This window comes from Sebastes fasciatus, chromosome 17 (genome assembly GCF_043250625.1).
Source record: "Sebastes fasciatus isolate fSebFas1 chromosome 17, fSebFas1.pri, whole genome shotgun sequence".
In the NCBI taxonomy this organism is placed as follows: domain Eukaryota; kingdom Metazoa; phylum Chordata; class Actinopteri; order Perciformes; family Sebastidae; genus Sebastes; species Sebastes fasciatus.
Window position 1 is genome coordinate 24,640,164 of NC_133811.1, and position 20,041 is coordinate 24,660,204.

The window sequence follows — 20,041 nt, forward strand, 5'->3', positions numbered from 1 at the left end:
TTATCTCCAGTTTCATATCCAAGCATGAATCTTAAATGTCATGAAGACATCTGATACAATAAATTGCACAATGTAGAAAGCAACAGTATTGTAGTAGAGTTGCAGAGTAGCATCAGTCCTGATTATTTTATTATTAGCAATCGCAAAATGAAAAAACAAATTGAAATACTGCACAAATGTAATACTATAATCAGTCTGCATATGAAAAGAATAGTTCTCTTCCTCTACGTTCTATATTTAAGAAGCTACCGTCGTCAAATTCATTCTCAAGAAACAGCCTGTTCTCGTCTACAGCGCTGACACGTTTTCCGTCCATTCAGGTCTGAGAGGCCCTGGAGCGTGGAAGAGTACCTAGAAGCTGATCCTAAATGTCAGCTCCACCTCCAGCACAGACTGTTCATGGACAATCAGTAGCGTGCAGGAGCAGGCCCGACCTTTCAGAATTAATAACGTTATGTGGCATGAATTTGGCATACAGTAGGTATGCAGCTTAATGCTGTCAATCACCGCCTTAGATAAAACAGAAGATGTCTGGGACGTTTTTGATCATTTGTGGAAGAACTAAGAGTTTAACCAGACAGACAGCTTCTACCGATACTGAAAGTGATGAAATAGCAGTTATGGGACGACATGCATGAACCGGGAAAAAACAAAAACGTCTTGTACCAATATCTTTTTTTCCCCCTCAGGTAAATCAGTTATGTATTCTGTGAATGTGTAACACACCAAAATTCACAAGTAAGCTTCGGTAACAAACAGCTGTCTTTGCACTTTGCTACTCTACAATTACAGTTAACATGCTGACGCAGTTAAGTGACTGAATACCGCCTCATAATCTAGTGTTCATTGTTCTGCAGAAGAAGCATATTACATTTCATGTCATTATTATAGAAAACAAGAACATCCATCTGCATTTACTCTTAGAATTGAATGTTGCTGCAAAAACATTGTATGTAATTATGTCTTAAAAATAAATCTGTAATAAGAAACGCATAAAAGACCGAGAGTCTGTAGTGAAGTTTTGCAGGTTTTTAGTCATGAACCAAAGTGTTGCACAAATTAAAATTTTGACCCAAATTATGGCGTTAAATGAAAAGTCTGGGGATCATGTTTATGTGGACCAAAATTGTATGGCAATCTTCTTATTCTCTATTGTCTCCTTTCTGTTCTCCAAATGAATGTGCTCTGCCATTTGCCAACACGAGAAAAAAAAAAAAGTTTGTTTATCTAGCCAGCGTCAAAGCAAATTCCACAGAAACAACCTTCACAGTGGTGCTATTACTTCCTGGTCCCAGGCAAGGCCTATTGAAAGAGGCTGGGTCACGCTTCATCAACGCACCCATGTCCCAGGCCCATGTCCCAGGTAATCAGTGACATCGTTCATCTGTTAGCTTTTAACTTGAACTTGTACCTAGCAGCACGACTGTGTGTTGTGTGGACACTCACCTTTCCAGGACGAGGATTGAGCTTCCCATGTTCCTTCTCTTTCGTGAGCTATGGACAAAGAAAACATGCATATTTAGCATACTTTTTTAGTATATATAGTATTTAGCATGGCATATTCTTTCCTTTTTTTATTCTTCTGAGATCCTGAAGCAACTCATTAATACGATAAAAGATGAAGATAAAAGTCAAGGTTAAGTACAATGTTACAATGGCCATTTAGAGCCATTGTAGGTAATTGTAAAATTACAGAGCCGGGGGAGGGAGGTAATTGTCCGAGAAAAATCTCAGAATTTACGAGATTAAAGTCGTAAATTTACGAGAACATTTTTTTATATTCTCTGAGATTATAAAGTCATAAATTTGCAAGAAAAAACTTGAATATTCTCTGACACTTAAGTAAAAAATGTACGAGTATAAACCTTTTTGTGTCAAGGAACCACATTTGTTCACTTTACAAGGTTGGATCAATGACTTTAATTTCGGAAATTGTTTTGTGTGAGTTTTTTCTCAGAAGATTACCCCCTACCTCAAAATATTAGAGGAACACTGTCATTAATATGATCTATACATGTGAAACTATAAAACGGCTTACGCACCATTTCATCACTATTATAATTTTAAGGTTATTTTAAGGTTAGACCCACCTACTACATTTATTTTAGCTAATAATCAATCTAATGGTTAAGATTACACCTAGCTTCTAATTTAGACATACCACACAATACAAACACTGTTTATGTATATGTCACCCAGTTCAACAGGTCACCAGTTCTGGTGGCGTCAGGGAGGCGAAGTGAGGAAAGAGGACATCCTCCATGACAGCACAAGCACCTCTTTGACAGATGCGAATGCCAAACATTCCTCCCCTGTACCTGTTTAACCTGATGCTTTCCAGCACTATTCCCCCACTGATAACAGCAGTCATTATCTCACCTGAGATCTGCTCAGAAATTTTATCCGCATTCGTTCGAAATTTCAGCCGGTATGCTGCTGGAATTTCAAGATGTTTGTTTGTGCAATTTCCACGTAGATGTACCAGAGAGAGATTGTGTGTTGTGCGTTTGGTTTTGGGTATCACTTCTCTGGAAGCTCTGTAGGAAACAGGTTATGATCCGGATCATGTTACCAACCAAAGAGGGCCTCCTACAGAAGCTCTCATTTCAACTGTCCTCATTAGTGTCCGACCTTGCCCTCATTTACTTTGGGAATGTTTTTAATTGGATAAATTCTGAGAAAAAAACAAACAAATTCAACGAGCCATATAGGATACAATAGCATTTAGACTTTTCTAAAGTGCAACAGAACACCTTTTTACATTTTCAGTGAAAGCTAGCTGAGGGGATGAATGGTGCCTTTTCAGCATTGACCTAGTGAATAAAAGAGTGACTCATTACTGTCCACAGACATACTGTACCATACAACAACAAACGTTTCCCACCATAGAGCCAGATCAAAAAGAGAAGCTTTGACCTCCTTTTCATCGGTCAGTCTCCTGCAAATGTTCTTGCATTTTGAGTCAAGAAGCTTTAGCATTTATTAGATGTAAATCTCTTCTCTTGCATGGTGAAGCAAAGAGCAAAATGGTCACATTGGCCAAAAATACAGTAATTTCTTTAAACAATACACTGAATATTAAGGGCAGGGCTACTAGATGTCTTTGTCAACAAAGAATATATATAGATGAAGCCATTAGAGACTCCTTTTCCCCCTTTCTTAAGGTTTTTTTTATGTATTTGTATTTTTCCACTTGGAGTATTCACCCTGTCAAGTATTGTTGTTATGTATTGTGTACATTCTGTTCTATACTAAAGTCTTTTTGTGTCTACAGTAGGCCTATGTTGTCACAGGACATGATGCTATTGCATAACAAAGACTTATTTCATCACTCATCACATCATCTTCACATGTGTCTGGCCTATCATAACATCATGTGTAGTGACTGTACGTTGATGCTTTTTGGCAGAAAAACCTGATCTAAACAGGTGAGTGACGAACGCTGAGACAATGGAGGAGCATAGACGTGGTAGAGCATCATAACCTGTCCAACTGTGACATTTGAGTCGGTCTCACAGGTTTTCCTTACAGGACAGTGCTGGTTGTTAGAAGGCGTAGACACAATAGGACTGTATTGCTCCGATCATCTGAGCACCATTATAAGATAAGATAAGATAAGGAAAGGTAAGGTAAGGTAAGTTAAGGTAAGGTAAGGTAAGATAAGGTAAGATAAGGTAAGATAAGGTAAGGTAAGTTAAGGTAAGTTAAGGTAAGTTAAGGTAAGGTAAGTTAAGGTAAGGTAAGTTAAGGTAAGTTAAGGTAAGGTAAGGTAAGGATAGGGCTGAATGACTGGAGGAAAACGTTACGATTTTACCGATCAATATAGCGGTCGCAATTTCAATTGTTATCATAATCTATAAATTAAACTCCACGCCTGTATTGGTTGTCTATAAAATGTGTTTTCTACCAAACATAATCACAAATTAATCTCGTCTCTACATGAATAGAATCAGATAAAAGCATTCTGCTGTACTTTGCATTTTGCATTTGTTAAAATAATAATATTCAAATTTAATCATGACATTCAAACATGACATTGCATTTAACCTAATCAAACTTTCACTTGCAGAGACTTGCAGATTTTTATATAAAAAAGAAAGAAAATCATTCAGTCCCAGTCTAAACAATAGCATTTGACTCACAATATCCAACACACTTTATTTATTTATTTATTTAATTATTTATACCTGCTGTTTTTGAGTTTTGAGTCTTTGCTTACCCATTTATTATATTTTCTAATTTATTTATTTATACCTGCTGTTTTGAGTTTTTAGTCTTTATTTACTTGTTTAATTTAATTCCTAATTTATTTATTTATTTATATTTTTTGTGAATATCCATCTGTAAAACATATTGGACTGTCTTTGTCATAATTGAAAAAAAAAAAATCCAATGCAGCATTGTCAATGAAAGTCTGTTTATGTTTTATGCATATTCTTAACTTCACCCCGAGCCTTCACTATACAGCTCAAAACAAGGCCAAACAACTGCATCATTCCTTGGGCGTGATGTGTTTACTGCATGCCCAATGGAAACTTAAACTCCAACACACTTTTGCCCCTGCGCTCCCTTCCCTCCCACACGATCTGCTCTCCCATGAAATCTGTTACCGCAGATGGAATGTGCAAAAAAAATAAAATTTGCATGAACATGTGCTGCATACAGCTCCACTTTCATCAAATATCAAGCAAACAAACTGAGAAATGCGAGGAGCAACACAAAAGGCGAGGTGCGGCCGTGTCTCTGCAGGAACAGACAGATAGCTGCGATGGGTGGGGAGGCCGGTGGAGAAAATAACAGAGCGAAGAAGCGAGAACGTGATGATTGAGAGGCCTCACGCCCACCGGCTGAGAAAAGTGTCTGATGGTTTAAATGCACAGAGGGATTTACAGCATGTAATCCTACTAATGCGTTGACAAAAAGAGATACACACGAGGCCCGCAGTGCATTTAAAAGTCCCTTAAGGTCATCTATGTGGTGTTCCAAATCCCCTCTCTGCTCGGGGTGGTTCATTCTTTGCAAACAATAACTCATTTATTTCTTTCTTTTAGTTGACAGGAGAAAAGCAGGATGAAGCTGTAAAACACATCCCTGTTCACACCCTCTGCATAATACGACACTGACACTACTTTTACTGAGATAAGCCAGGTGATTGTCCGGTTCCCTTTGCACAAGACTGTAGTTTATATAGATAAATATGTAATATTATATCATTCTGAATTGTAAAAAACTACATTATAGCACAATATTACCATTTTAACCACTAGTAACAAAGTTAAGGAGCCTTCCAAGTGACATCCAGATCAAACCAACTAGTGCCTGGCTGGCTACCTGTACTCAGCTGCCTCTGTAGTAGCAGTCAAAGGCAGGAATGCATCTTTATGCATTGCTAAGACAAGTGTGACAACATTGTCTGCCTTCTCTCCACTCCTTCTCCATTAATCCTGCTGTCAGTTATTGACAGGACAGTTTCAAACTCCCCGTCTGAAAAATATTTGAAAAACTTACAGTATTTCCGACCCCGGCGGATATTTAGAGGCCAAAAACCATCACCTGAAGTTAATAACACGTCTCAGTGGCTCAGTCAGTAATATGTCAGGCTGCATGCTGGAAAAAAAAGGAGCTGCTGCAGCCGTACAACTGAATGCAGCAGATAGCAAGTGTTGTTTGGACATTAGCAAACATCCTGTGCAAACATTTGCATTTAAAACTACACTGGACAGCTGCAGACTAATGAGCAGCTACACCTCTAGCATCCAGCTGACACTCCTTTTGTGTTTTGCATGGATGGAAATAACACCGCTACCATGCATAGGGCGTGAAAAATACCGACAAATGATATAGTGCAGAGAACAGCATCATTAAAAAGCTCCATCAATGTAAGGATCGGCTATTACTGCTTGTCGCAACAACCCCAACCAACTTCCCTCGAGGGGATTAGTTCTGTGGTTTCTGTGTTGCCTAACCGTTGGCATACCTGTGCTCACATTAGATAATGGTTATAACGGTTAAGCGGGAAATTTGGGAGTGTGACACTTTGCGGTTTTCTTTGCGGAGGTGTGAAACGGGATGAACAACCGAAAGTGACAGTGTGAGCCTCAATTAGTTTGACAAAAGGAGACAGATATTGGGCCTTTCTCCAACAGGACCCTCCCCACTCTGTTTGTAGTCACACTCACAGCTGAACGAAGTACCCTTCTTTAAGGTCTACGGTATAAATACTGCAGCAAGCTTTGGGACCAACTTCCCTCTCTCCAACGGAAACTGTTTCATAAAACTCTGTTGCACGTGACCAGTAAATCGGCATCGATGTAGGCTCGCTGTTGGAGGGCTATATAACCCAATTCCACTCCCCGCTGATTGGTTTGGGATGGCACTTAACATGGCAGAACCTCCACGCGAACGGAGTGGAAGTGGGTACGGAGAGGGTGTAGGGGTGCGGTTTGAAAGGCCCAGAAAGTGGTTGTGCGCTCTGCCATGTGCACACGTGCAAGTAGATGTTCCCTCTCTTGACAATACAAATAATTTCAGGACATGTCCTTATCAGTTAATCCATTCACATGCATGCTTGCAAATGAGAACAAGTGCACACACGCATAAAGACTGAATAGATAGATACACACCCTAATCGGTGTGATTCTTTGATGCTCTCTTTTTAATGACTCTTTGCAGAACATACTATACTATGACTTTTATTGCCAAGTACTATACTAGGACATTTTAATGACATACTATACTGTAACTGTTTTATGGCATGCTATACTATGACTTTTTAAAGAACTTTTTGACACTATAGTATGCCTTTTTTCGACATACTATACTATCACAAGTTTAAGATTTTTTTACAATGTACTATACTACGACTTTTTCTGACATTTTTATGTTATAGTATACTCTGACTTTATGACATATTATAATACGTGATTTTTTTTTACTTTTCTATGACTTTTTTGTGATTTTTTGATGACATTCTCTACTCTGACTTTTGTGTACTTTTATTATTACATACTATTATTTTTTATGACTTTTGTGACTTTTTTATAGCTCACTGTACTATGACTTTTTTTACTTTATTTATGACATTTTTATGACATACTATACTATGACTGTGACATTTTTATGACAGAGTGTATGGCATACTATTATATGTTTTTTTTCATGACAAAGTACTAGACTAGGACATTTTTATGGCATACTATACTGTGACTTTTTATGTCATACTATACAACGCTTTTTTTGACATACAGTTCTATACTATGGCATGGGAGCATGTACTTGCCAATGCATGACTACTGAAGGCCACCACTGATGGGATGTTGGTGCTCTACAAATATTTGAATGAAGGCGCTTTATAAATGCTACATGCTCCAGTATGTGGAGGTATACGGGCACCAACAAAAGCCACACAAAGAAGCACTTTCCCTGTGTGCACCACAAACCACATCTGAAGTCATCTCTCTCTGATTGTAACCTGACCTGTTGTTTGTCTTTTTTTATTTTTTACAACAGCGAGGAGAATAGATGTGAGAGTGAGGCTGTAAGAGCTGCCAGCATAATAAGTAAACACAGATATTGCACAAAGGCAGAAATATGTGTGTGTGGAGGATCTTCTTTCTTGTGCTGTTACAATAGACGTAGCTGCCATTTCAAGCCTCATGCAGCCTTGCAAATGTTTGCATACTGTGCATGTTCTGTTTTTGTTAAAACAAAGTGTGAAATAACAAGGCTTCTTTTACTACATTTGTCCATTTACCTTTGCCTTGGGTGCAGAAAAATGCATTATTTAAACACTGTGTGCACATCTCTTGCCTGAACTGCAGCCTGCTCTTATAAATGAGTTCTGCAAGCTATTCACCAACATCATGCTGCTGCAACTCTTGTAACTTAATCTGATTCAGACATTTCCTGCCTGAATTGTTCTATATTTATTAGGGCTGTCAAAGTTAACGTGATATTCACTTCTTTAACGCATTAAAGCAACTTAGGATTTTTATGTTGTAGCGGTTTAAAGTGAAGATACTGGCATCATATGAAACTAGAAAACCTATCGCTTGTCGCGAAGGAGGCTAAATAACGCTCCAAATTTGCGCTAAAATTTGGTGGGGAAAAACTGGCATGGCCATTTTCCCTTGACCTCTGACCTCAAGATATGTGAAGGTTCTATGGATACCCATGTGTTTATCCTTTATGCCAACTTTATGATAATCACATGCCGTTTTTTATGCTAAATGCAGTGCCCGTGAGCGTTTCTTGACAATACTTGTCATTGTTTTGTGTTGATAATTGATTTCCAATAATAAATATATACATACATTTGCATAAAGCAGCATATTTGCCCTCTCCCATGTTTATAAGAGTATCAAATACTTGATGAATCTCCCTTTAAGCTACATTTTAAACAAATAAAAAATGTGAGATTAATCATGATTAAATATTTCAATTGATTGACAGCCCTTATATTTAAATGTCATCACAGCAATATTAATAATAATACATAGTGAGACTAAATAAACAGTATTAGTAATACTCACATAAGCATCGGGGAAGGCCCTGTATTTGGACACTAAACTCCTCTCATGCTCGACTTCTTGGCTCTGGAACTGAGACCCTCCGCGCACGCTGTTGAACATTGAATTCTGCTGGAGTCCCATGGTGCCCTCGCTACTGAAGCTCCTCTGCAGGATGGGAGTGCCGAGTACTCCGGTACCCATCCCCATCCCCATCCCCATCCCGGTACCCATCCCCATCCCCATCCCCATCCCCATCCCCTGCGACTGGCCAAACATAGATAAGGGTGAGTCCGTGGTGGTGAACGGCCTCTGGAGGTCTATGGAGCCGGTGGGGCTGAGGAGGCGGGTGGGACTGTTGCTGGAAGGTGGCGAGCCCATGCTCATCAAGGGACTCCGACTCATGCGGGCGTTGGGGTCTTCGGACCCGGTCAAGGAGCCCGGCGAGGAGTTCAAAAGGAAGGAGAAGCGCTCGAAGCGGGACATCGCCGGTTCCGTCCCGGCGCCCTTCTCGCCCAACTCCTTCAGTCCCACGCTCATACGATCGTTCGAGAACCCGGTGTCAGGCAGCGAGCCGGTGCGTAAGAGCAGGCGATGGGCCTTTCCATTCTCCAAAGTCTGATCTATGGATGTTGACCTGTGGCTTCCAAAGATGATGCTGTTGTCTAGGCGAGAGCCGGCGTTGGGAGACGGGAGTAGTCCGTTTCCGTTCAGCACCGGGGATTTCAATTCCTCAGGAGAAGAGTCAGAAAATGTTCTCATTATAAAACTATTGTTAGCAGATGTTCTCAGGGGCAAGGTCAGGCCTCTTGTTCCAGGCTGCTGCTGGTGATCCTGCAGATGAGTATAACAACAAGGTAAAGGGTTGATTCAACAAAGTTACAAAAACAAACAAACAGAAATGTACCTTGAAAAGATATTTAGTCATGCAGGTTGTTTTGGTTTTAATTGACTACAGTAGTTCTTGAGATATTTGTCTCTGAGATGTTTGCCTCCACCACAATATAATGGAGGTGAAAGGAATTTTGTTGGTGGGGCTGACAGCTTTAAAAATAACTTCCATTACATCTTTCTTCTCATTTAGTTTGGTGTGGTGCAAATTTAATCTCAATCTCCAGAAAATCTGCAAAAGAAAATCCGAATTAATATCTGTTTGCATCTACCATTGTTATGCGAATAGTAGGAGTTGGGTGCATCAGGATAACCAGTTGGCGGCGCTAATTCTCCTGTCTGGTGCCATTAAAACTTTGCAAAAGGGGGCAACAATTAAACGACGGAAATGATGAAAAACCATGTTAACATGATGGATACATATATTTGTTTTATGTATTAATTTGAGGAACGTTACAGTCTCATCACTCCACACATATCTGATCAGATTCTCAGTGGACGTTTAAGTCATGTGCTTAATGTACATCATGATTAATTCGCTAAGTCTGTTTCCATAGCAGCTTGTTGCATATTCTTTTTATCGATATAACAACTTTTCCACCTCAGCCGGGCGTACATTTTATCTTTTTTTGCAATATTTTGACTTTTATTTTCTTCTAAATTTTGTAATTTGGGCAATCATTTAAAGAGCAATCAAACTTACACAACCAGAAAAATCTGACTTAAAATAAATAAATAAATAAATAAGTAAATAAGTAAATAAATAAATCAAATTCAATTCAATTCAATTCAATTCAATTCAATTCAATTCAATTCAATTCAATTCAATTCAATTCAATCAATAATATGGTTATATCCTCCTGAGCCTACATGTAGATTTCCCTGCACCGTACACTAAGGAAGAAAATAACATTCCACTGTTGTTTTGAAGAATGTCAGCATAATTTATGGAGATTTGAAAGTTTCCACTAAGCAAAGACAGTTTACTGAGCTTGTGCCTGAATGAACTCTACAGTACCTGCTGGCCCTGCTTCATCAGCTCCAGTGGTGAACGAGTGTCTCTGACAGAACTCCTCTTCAGTCCCAGGTCACCGGGCAGAGTGTAAAGTCCTTTGAGGGACTCGGGAGGGTTGCCTATCACTTCCATCTTTTTTGTGTGACTGGTGATGGAGGCGGGAGGCATGTCGGGGGTGACGGGGCTGGCAGCATCCTCCACGATTGGTGCCAGGGAGGACATGAGGACTGGAGGGGGCCCACGCAGGCTCGAGCTCCTGGGCCTCAGGGAAGGTCCCATGTTCTTCAGAGTGTCCACCAGGCTATCCATGTCAAACTGGATGGGGGAGTCTGCGTCAGGAGAGGCCGGGGGAGTGGAGGGGAGGGCTGCAGGTTCAGAGACCAGCTCCACCAGTGTGGCCTTGAACACCCCAGTGAAACGGGAGTCGTCGTCGTCTCCTTCTTGGAAACTGTAGATGGTTTCGCGGCTGCTTTGATGTTGTGCCGAGGAGAAGCCTGACACGGGGAGCTGATGTGAGTCCCAGCGTGACTCTAACCTCTCTGCCTCTGCCTCTCTCTGTGCCTCTCTTTCACCTGCAGGTGCAGCAGGCTCCTCCCGATCCAGCAAACTCCTCCTCCACTCAGTTCTTGGTGCTTCGGCTGGCTCGCTCTCGTGGCTCTGATAAACTTTGGTCATGTCACTCAGCCTGTTGCTAAGGGTGATGTGTTCCTCTGGAGGGGAGGAGGAGAGGGAGGAGCTGCTGAGGTGTTTGTATGCTGAGACCTCGGGGAGAGCAGAGGAGGAGGAGGAGGAGGAGAAAGACGTGGTGCTGGAGTAAGTGTCAGACATTCTGTAACTCGGAGAATCAGAAATGGAGGGATTCTCAATTTGGTATGGTCTGTACTGAGAAACCCCCTCAAATCTATTCCTCCATTTGTACTCTGAGGCGATATCTGTTCCGTTTGATTCACTGACGGTGGTGCTCGTTTTGCTAAAGTCCACTGCACCCTGGCAGGCCTCAGCGGCGTTGGTCTCACTGATCAGAGACACTTTACGGAAACGAGATTTGGATTCATCCTCCTTAGGGGGAGATGAATTCTTTAAGGACAGTTTGGTGCTTAGGCTGCTGTAGCCTGAATTCATTTTGTCAACCGATTCCTTGTCGGCTTCAGGCGGCTGATTTATGGAAGCGAGGACTTCTGAAGCTGCTGTGGGCGTCCTTGACGTTGCCAGGGACCTGGATGAATACAGAGAAAAAGAAAGAACAGGCAAAGATGACAAAAACAGAAAAGACAGAGCAAGAGTCTGGAGATTCTGGTAACTGGCCCACAGTGTATCAAGTATTGCAGGGCCTTCAGGGTGTGGTGGCCATGCAATGCCAAAATGCAAATTTAACAAAGCTACCTTGAGTATCTTGATTTGCATACACACAGCTGTTTGACTCATCTTATGTCTGCATTTTTGACATAAAGTGGTTGAAAGAATTTCTTTTAGAAACTGGGTGAGTTTGAAACAATGCAGTTGAAACAGAAGTTCCAGCTGCCTTCACTTTGCTCTTCACAAACACGGTCATAAACCAACTATTAGTTTGTGCTGGGAGGATCCTGTGCACATAACCAAAATGCTGTCACCTGACAAAAAGGTTACTCAAAGTCAACACTACATTTACAGCACATGAACTGTGAAAAACTCTTTAGCACAACACCCTGTGTGTGTTTTCTTTGCCACTGCAAGTGTCAGTCAACACACCTTTGGCATCCATAGACGGACCTGCTACATACTTGTGTGTGTGGGTGGTTATAGAGGCTTGATTACAAGAGTGATATGCTGCATATTTATAAGAACATTTATGGTATAACGTTAACAACGCCAAGAAGATTGGGCCTCATGCAAGAACATTTTTCGTATTCTTAGGCTACACATCCTGCCCCATTCATCTGTCTCTGTCAATATGTCAGCACGCCGTCTAAAGACACGCTCTCTTCCAAGAACCTGATGCGCATTCAAAAGAAGTAAGTCAGCCATGATACGCCCGAGACAAATTAACCTTCAATTAGTTGGATAATATATGTTTTGCAGTTTGAGATGTTAATATTGATATTGTAGTGTTATACATGTTATACAATAGCAACAATGGCCAATTTAAATTAATGATGATATTGTTAGGCTATTTGAATACATTTATAATTATAATATTATAATTCAAATTGCAGAGTAAAACAGGATAATGTCGATTTTATTTTCTATTTTCATTATTTGCAATGAAATATACAATCCATTAGGAAAAAACATAGGTTTGGGTAACAGCAGACTAATTGCACATGATCCTAAATCAGGTCTGGACCTCTCGTAAATTGTGTTCGTACCTAAGAGAAAATTCAAAACATGAGAAAATTGGAGAAATCCCTCGTACAAACCACTTATGAAAGACGGGGATTTTTAAACTGTCCTGTCAATAACTGACAGCAGGACTAATGGAGAAGGAGTGGAGAGAAGGCAGACAATGTTGTCACACGTCTTAGAAATGCATAAAGATGCATTCCTGCCTATGACTGCTACTACAGAGGCAGCTGAGTACAGGTAGCCAGCAAGGCACTAGTTGGTTTGATCTGGATGTCACTTGGAAGGCTCTTTAACTTTGTTACTAGTGGTTATAATGGTAATATTGTGCTATAATGTAGTTTTTTAGAATTCAGAATGATATAATATTACATATTTATCTATATAAACTACAGTCTTGTGCAAAGGGAACTGGACAATCACCTGGCTTATCTCAGTAAAGGTAGTGTCAGTGTCGTATTATGCAGAGGGTGTCAGTGGTTCTTGCGGGACGCCCATTGCGTTAATAATACGTTTACTTTTATCCACGTTTGGAGTGTCTTCTTTTTTAAATTAAGAACATATATGAATTTTAAGGGGGGAATTCACTGATTTTACACATGAAGTTCAGTTTACTCATCTTGCGCAGTACTACTCAGCCTGTGAAAATCAGTCGTATGCGCCTATGATCTGGTTTCTATTGATTCGTGAAGTCTTGAAAGCCCACGCACGCCGTGCATATTTGCGTGTTACAAAAAAATAATAAAAACTTCATCAGTATTGTTCGCCGACCAAAAAAAAGCTTTGAATTGAATGTCAAGTTTTCACAAGCATTAATTTTGAGTTGATCCTCCATCAGTGAATCATGTGACCTTTAATAGATCACTATGCAATCCACATCGCAGGAGACTTTCAAGGAGCGGCACAATTATCAACTCTGTTCACTTAAATGGCAAAAGGATTTCAGGTGAGTGACTGCCAGTAAGAAGTGAAAAGGTTGTGAAAAGAATGAACATCATGACTCAATCCCGTTGGTGGATTATCCAAAGGTCATGAGAATATGATTGCTTCAGTGAGTGACTTTACAGCATGTGCTGCTACTTAACAAAAAGAAAAAAAAACTTTAAAAGGTCACAACCAGACAGGTATTCTCTTGCCACATAGGCAGTTGAACATTGTAACAGAGAAGAGGACACATGCAATCAAAATGCTTTTTGAAGTATTTGACACAAATACATGTTTATTTCACAGAAATATCTGCAGCTGTTGGGGACTTTTTCCAAGTGACTGTGTATTGCTATGCAAAGCATCATTAAGTGCATGGGTGCAAAAAAATTTGAGTATCAGTGTCCCTGAACAGACTCGTCTCCACACAGTGACCACACAGGATGAGTCACTCTGTGTTTGTTCTGCAGATCCAGCTAAAAGGTCATAGAAGTCATATAGAGTCAATAGAGACAGTGTTTATAATAAATAATTATTTTCTGAGTGTGTACTTTTCTAAGGTTAATTAGATATTTTTCAGCCAAATGCAGCTACTCTTTATTGCTTAACTCTCAACTAAAATAAAAAATCTAGACACCACACTGGCAGATATCGTAATAAACTACACATTCTCGCTCCCAACTCGTCAAATACCGCAGCTTGGTCAGTGGCCCTAAGCTTCAAACTATGACGCTCTCGGTACCCCTCTAGCGTCAGTTTTGGACGTGTCAGGGACGGCGTGTCAGTTTCCGCTGTTACATGCATAGTGTCTTTCCAAAATAAACTTCTGAGTTCACAGGAAATGTATAGTTTTCCTCTCGTTACATGCATACAGTCTCTTTTAAAAATGTACTTCCAACGTAGGTTCGCTTTGTTATTAGGTTTACTTACGCAACAAAACAATGAGGTTAGGTTTAGGCAACAAAACCACTTGGTTAGGCTTAGGAAAAAAATCGTGGTTTGGATTAAAATAAGTACGTTTGTTATGCAAAATAAGGATGTGCGTTACGTAACTGGCGATAAGTAGGCTACGTAATTTACATAACTAAAATACGTACTTTGTTTCATACGGGACACGAACAGCGGTCTCCTGGATGAAAGTACGTGTTTGTTTGACCCATCCATCCTCCTCTCCGACTCGCCCTACGAGGACTTTCTCGCTTTTAATAACTACTTCAGTTGCTCTGACCCTCTAAAAATGACGCAGATGCATGGGTTTACATTGGAGTAGTTGAAAGTCTCGACGCTAAAGGGTGCCTCGGTGCGTCGGACGCCAAGGGGCACTGACCAAGCGTCGGTATTTGACAAGTTGGGAATGATAACGGGTTGTAATATATTCTTATGTCAACCACTTTTTTCACCAATTTTTTGATCACCCAAAAAGGCGTACAGTAGGTGTGGTTTCATAAGTGTGGGGGACACAATGAAGTAAATATACAAGTATGCTATTTAGTATAGCAGTTATATACTGTGTCTATATGCTATTTATTTCCTGCATTTATGTACATTAAATCCATCCAACAACATCTAGTTATAGATACCTCATACTTTATGATAGACAATGTTGTATTTGCATGCCTCCTATAAAGATAAGCTGTAAAGCTGAAATATAAAAAAGCAAGGGGAGAAGAAGAATCAGACTTTGAAAAGTGAGGGGGACATGTCCTCCCCCCGCCCCCCGCTCTCCGCCAGTGGAAGTCCCGCCCTTGATAACCCTAGTGGATAAGACCTCCTCCTGGGACATGCTGAGCACATTGCTGCTCTAACCTCAGAACCACACCTATCCCCGAGGGCACCCGCAAGTTCTGGCACCCGTCCTTAACCTCCTCATAGACTTCGCTACATGCATGAGCCTCAAGGAGACGAGTAGACAGAGGCACACAGAGTACTTTAGTGTATTTAGTAGCATGTACAGCCTGTGAACCACCTGTAAATCAAAACCCATGCTAGAACATGCAAAGCCCCTGCCTCAACGGGGACCCCGAGTTTACATGTACTGTACTAGTACATGGAGTAGAACACCTGGGGAATTTTTGAGCGGTGCATATGAAGGTTAAGCGTGTTAGCGTGTGTTAAGCGTCCCATGCAATTATGCATGAGCGAGGTGTAATTTGCAGCTCTGTCTCGCCCGGTTATACAGCTCTGAGGATGAAATAATAACACCTGCCTCCATGTTATTACTTAGTAACCGTTTAACTCCTCTTAACAGCAACTGCTCTTCTTTCCGTACTGATTAACACCCTTACAGTAATGTTTATCCTCCGTCCTAGATGAAAACAAGATGTTGGAACGTAGTCACTGTGGGCCTACCAAGCCTAACAAGCAAAACAATAGTAAAAGACATTCCTTTTGCTTTAAATCTCCAGAGAATGACAACCATGTGCATAACAAAAGGTACCGCTACATGCTCAGGATATTTTACTCTGTCGAAAAATTACATGGAAACATTGCTGCGAATCAAAAACAAAATCGTGCGTCTATGGGTGGATCCTTGATTAATATTGATTTTGAATGGTTGCCAGTTAGAGTTCTGTGGAAATGGATGCAAGCAGGTCACATGCAAGCTACAGTTAACTCACAAGAGAGACCAAAATGTGTTTTCTTCCATAATTACAGGATGAGAAGTTTTCAGATCTGGTTGAATCTAAAAATATATAACTTCTCTCTATTAATCTGTGAGTGGGAAAAGAGTGCATCCCGCTAGCATGTTTTTCTCCTTCAGCTTCCCTCCGCTCTACATATCTGAAGGGGATTAAAGAATAGTTTACAGAGTGTACAGGAGTGTGACCTGCGACTGTTTTCTACAATTTATCTGGCTGTCAAACAGCAGCAAGCCCGGCAGCTTTACTGAGCTCAAGGAGGCGGGTTAGTTTACACAACATCAATCTCTGTTAAAGGTAACTGCAACCATTATCCACGAGGCCACTGCCCTGCGATTAATCTCATTATTATGACTGCTTGTTAAACATTGTTTTCATACCATAAAGCATTAACGTTGGACGTCATGTCCAGACAGTCATGTAGCTTTAACATTGATTTTACACATCAATGTCTGTTATGATATTTGTGGGGGAAAAAAGCTGTGTAATGCCTTTTGTGAAATCGGATAAATTGCCTTAAGTGATGTCACTTGAGTCAGCGTTGGTTGGGGCTGAAGAAAATGAAAACATATATCTGGGGGTGTGGGGACTTCTATGGCCCCGTCCCCACATCTGCTTGAGGATACATTAGCCACTACTGGCAGAAAGCACCCGAATCTCCGATCTGTTGGCACTTGAGTTGCATTGTGGGTAGTGAAGGCGGCAGGTTTTGTGAAGGAAGAAGAATGCGTGGAATAAAAAAAGACAATATCTCTGGTTCGGCCGCATTGATTTTGATTTTTTTTTTTCGTCCAACAGTGTTATAGAAGTGCAATGCTACATTGTTGGAGTACTCCTTTAGAGATGTAATACTGTAGACGGACATGTATTGTCTTTTTCACAAAAGTCATGTATTTACAAGAACAATAGTCCCGTTTACTGAAATGCTGCTGATAATACAGATGAACCGATCACACTTTTTCAGTCTCGATACCAATACCTGGGCTTTGGTATTATAGTTGGTATCGGTGCATCCCTAGTTGATTAAAACCAGACATTTAACCAATTCATACGATAGAAAACATAGTGAGATACATTAGGAGCTTCTCCTAATGGTAATTCCACCAAAGACTAAGCAACTGAGCAAAAATTCCATAATAACCTTTCAGCATATTATAATTCAAGTGTTCTGAGAGATAACTTGACTTCTGCTCCTCCTCATGGCTCTGTTTTCAGGCTTTAAAAAATCTAGCCCGTGACGGGAGACTTTAACCAATCACAGGTCATTTCACAGAGAGAATGACCCTATTGGCTGTGCTCCGGCCTTGTGAGCTGTGCTTGGTTATTTCCTCAACTGATCTCAACATGGCTGCCGGGTCACAAACTTTCTCATTTTACAGCTAAACAGTACACTACAAGATGTTTCTGAAAACATTTGAGGCGAGAAATAGACATTAACGTAACAGAATATTGATTCAGATTTAATCAGCGCTGCCTAGTTTGACCGTTTGATCGGAGTTCGCAAGTGATTGACTCTCATAGACGGCAGCCGGATGGCAGACTCCAGCTCGGCTCTGACTGGTTGTTTTCCTCCGGTCTGTGAAATCTTTCAGATGCCATTAGGAGCACCGGAGGACAACGGAGGCAGGTTTTTTTTTCAGATTACCTGTCTCATGTATTACAGGATATAGTGACCGTTTTATAAAAGTAACTTTTTTTAAATCATATTTTCTCCAATCTCTCCTACTTCAGCTTTAAATGGTGTAAAAGAATATAAAGCATCAACAACAGAGGTGACCCAGGAAGACTCTCGGCCTGTGACAGCCAGGTGTTAAGAGGATGGATCTCAGAAGGTGACTTCTGTCAGAAGATGAGTAACAACAACAACGAAATTCTCCATAAGTTTGTAATTCCACTTGTGTTTCAAGTAAGCTGTCAGACAACAGCCGGTCTGTCGCACATGAAAGGAAAACAAAGGGCAAGCTTAAGAGGACAAGTTCTGAGTAAAGACCTACAAGTGGCTTAACTGGCTTCAGATCTTATCCATTTCTTGTGTAGATGCCCCACGTGTTACTCCTCATGACACCACTGCAGAGGAACCCAGTAAGACGGGCGGGGCTGACCAAATGCCTCATCTGTCAGTAGGCATCAGCATACCTGTTCACCAGAAACTCGGTTGTTTAACTGTATGTCTGACTTTGTTGGCAGGCTATGGAAAAAAACACACATCTATGGAAATAATACAGAAAAATAAATCTATCCTTTTCCTTTTTTTTTTTTACCAAAGCAGAAAACTGTTTTGCATATAAAAATAAATGTTTAATGCATGAATAAAGAGCCGGATATAAAGTCATGGCTTAGGGAACTACCTAAATTCTGTTCTTTATTCTGCTTCATGTGTTTAGTTTTGCTCTATTATCAAATAAGTGGGTTGTTTCACTACTTATACAGTGTATAAGTAGCAGCTGAGCCTGCCCCGTCTCCTATTTCTGTGTTGTAAAAGACACATCTTTGCTGCCATCTTGTGACGTTAAAAATACAGCACATTCATCAGTCAAACTGACACCAACGAGGAATATTTAAGTAATGTGTGTAATGTACACAGCAGTTCAAATACTGTAGTAAGTAGCTATTTATACAGTGTACGTCTACTGTAGTGATGCATGCAATGCCACTATAGATTCCTTTATATTGTGAGTACAGCGAGGCAGATTGAAGCTTTTCTTTTGTCACATGATGTACTGTAGCTGCAACAGTTAATCTGCACCTGTCATCAGGTAACACAAATTCCTCAAAAAAATCGTATCTTTCTCAGATCTCAGAGGGAAGTCCATAGTCTTTGCCTGCAGCTGTTAACACTTTTGACACGCAGCAAACAAACCAGTAGCCATAAAATAACACGTGCCTGTGCACAATAACACATGTTCAAATACCACAGATCCAGTCCTGCTGTGCCAAAGAGAGCAATCTTTCTGTACAGTATGTTCTGTATTGTCACAACCAGTGTGAAATACAGTACTTGATTAGTTGATTCTGCACTTGAGACGGGTCTCTTGAAAAATCTTTAAAAAATGATTTGTTACATTATCCTGTACAATGGATCATGGTTACTCTCAATTATAGATCCAGACTCAGTATGCATCAAGGTCGGGAAATATGTCAAAGAAAAAGCAAAGTTCATTACTTGTGGTCCACTCTTTTTTAAGTTAAAATTATGAATACTTTTTGATCTTTAGCCTATGTTTGCTGTGACTGAATTGTGTTGGAACTGCTGTGCATAACGTAAAAAGTTGTACAGCGTGCGTCACGTTTGAGTGTGTGCGTCACAGTAGGCAACCTCAGGTTCTGAGAAGTGAAGCCAATGCTGAAGTGCTTTAAACTTGCATTATTTCTATTATCCAGCAGGGGGCGATTCTCACTTGATTTATTACCTCAGTTAACATTGTAAACATGAGTTTATGGTCTCAATCTGTAGTAAACGATGGTCCCATTTAGAGCCAAATAGACCATAAAGAAGGGGATGCTTTAGGACATGGATACCTTGTGATTGACAGGTCACTACCAAGGTGTTGTCCGGCCTCGGAGTTGTCCGTGTTTTTGTCTTAGAACCTTAATCCTTTCACAGTGTGTTTTCAGTTTATGAAAGTAAACTGTAACATTTTGGTCGCATAAAAATGTCTGATTGAGCATTCGGTTGTACTTAGTTCCACCCTCTCGTGTCACTTCTGGTTGCAAAAACCCCAAATGGCGACGGCCAAAAAGCCGAA

At 40.5% G+C, this 20,041-nt stretch overlaps 1 protein-coding gene across 1 annotated transcript in view; it reads right to left on the reverse strand.

Moving 5' to 3' along the window:
- Nucleotides 1-20,041, reverse strand: part of crybg2 (crystallin beta-gamma domain containing 2) — a 58,490-nt gene that overhangs the window by 12,041 nt on the left and 26,408 nt on the right. The window contains exons 5-7 of the mRNA XM_074612637.1: nucleotides 10,417-11,629; nucleotides 8,532-9,341; nucleotides 1,447-1,494 (exon numbers count right to left, since the gene is read on the reverse strand). Of these exons, the coding sequence (XP_074468738.1) occupies nucleotides 1,447-1,494; nucleotides 8,532-9,341; nucleotides 10,417-11,629 (2,071 nt within the window). The remainder of the gene's footprint in view (nucleotides 1-1,446; nucleotides 1,495-8,531; nucleotides 9,342-10,416; nucleotides 11,630-20,041) is intronic.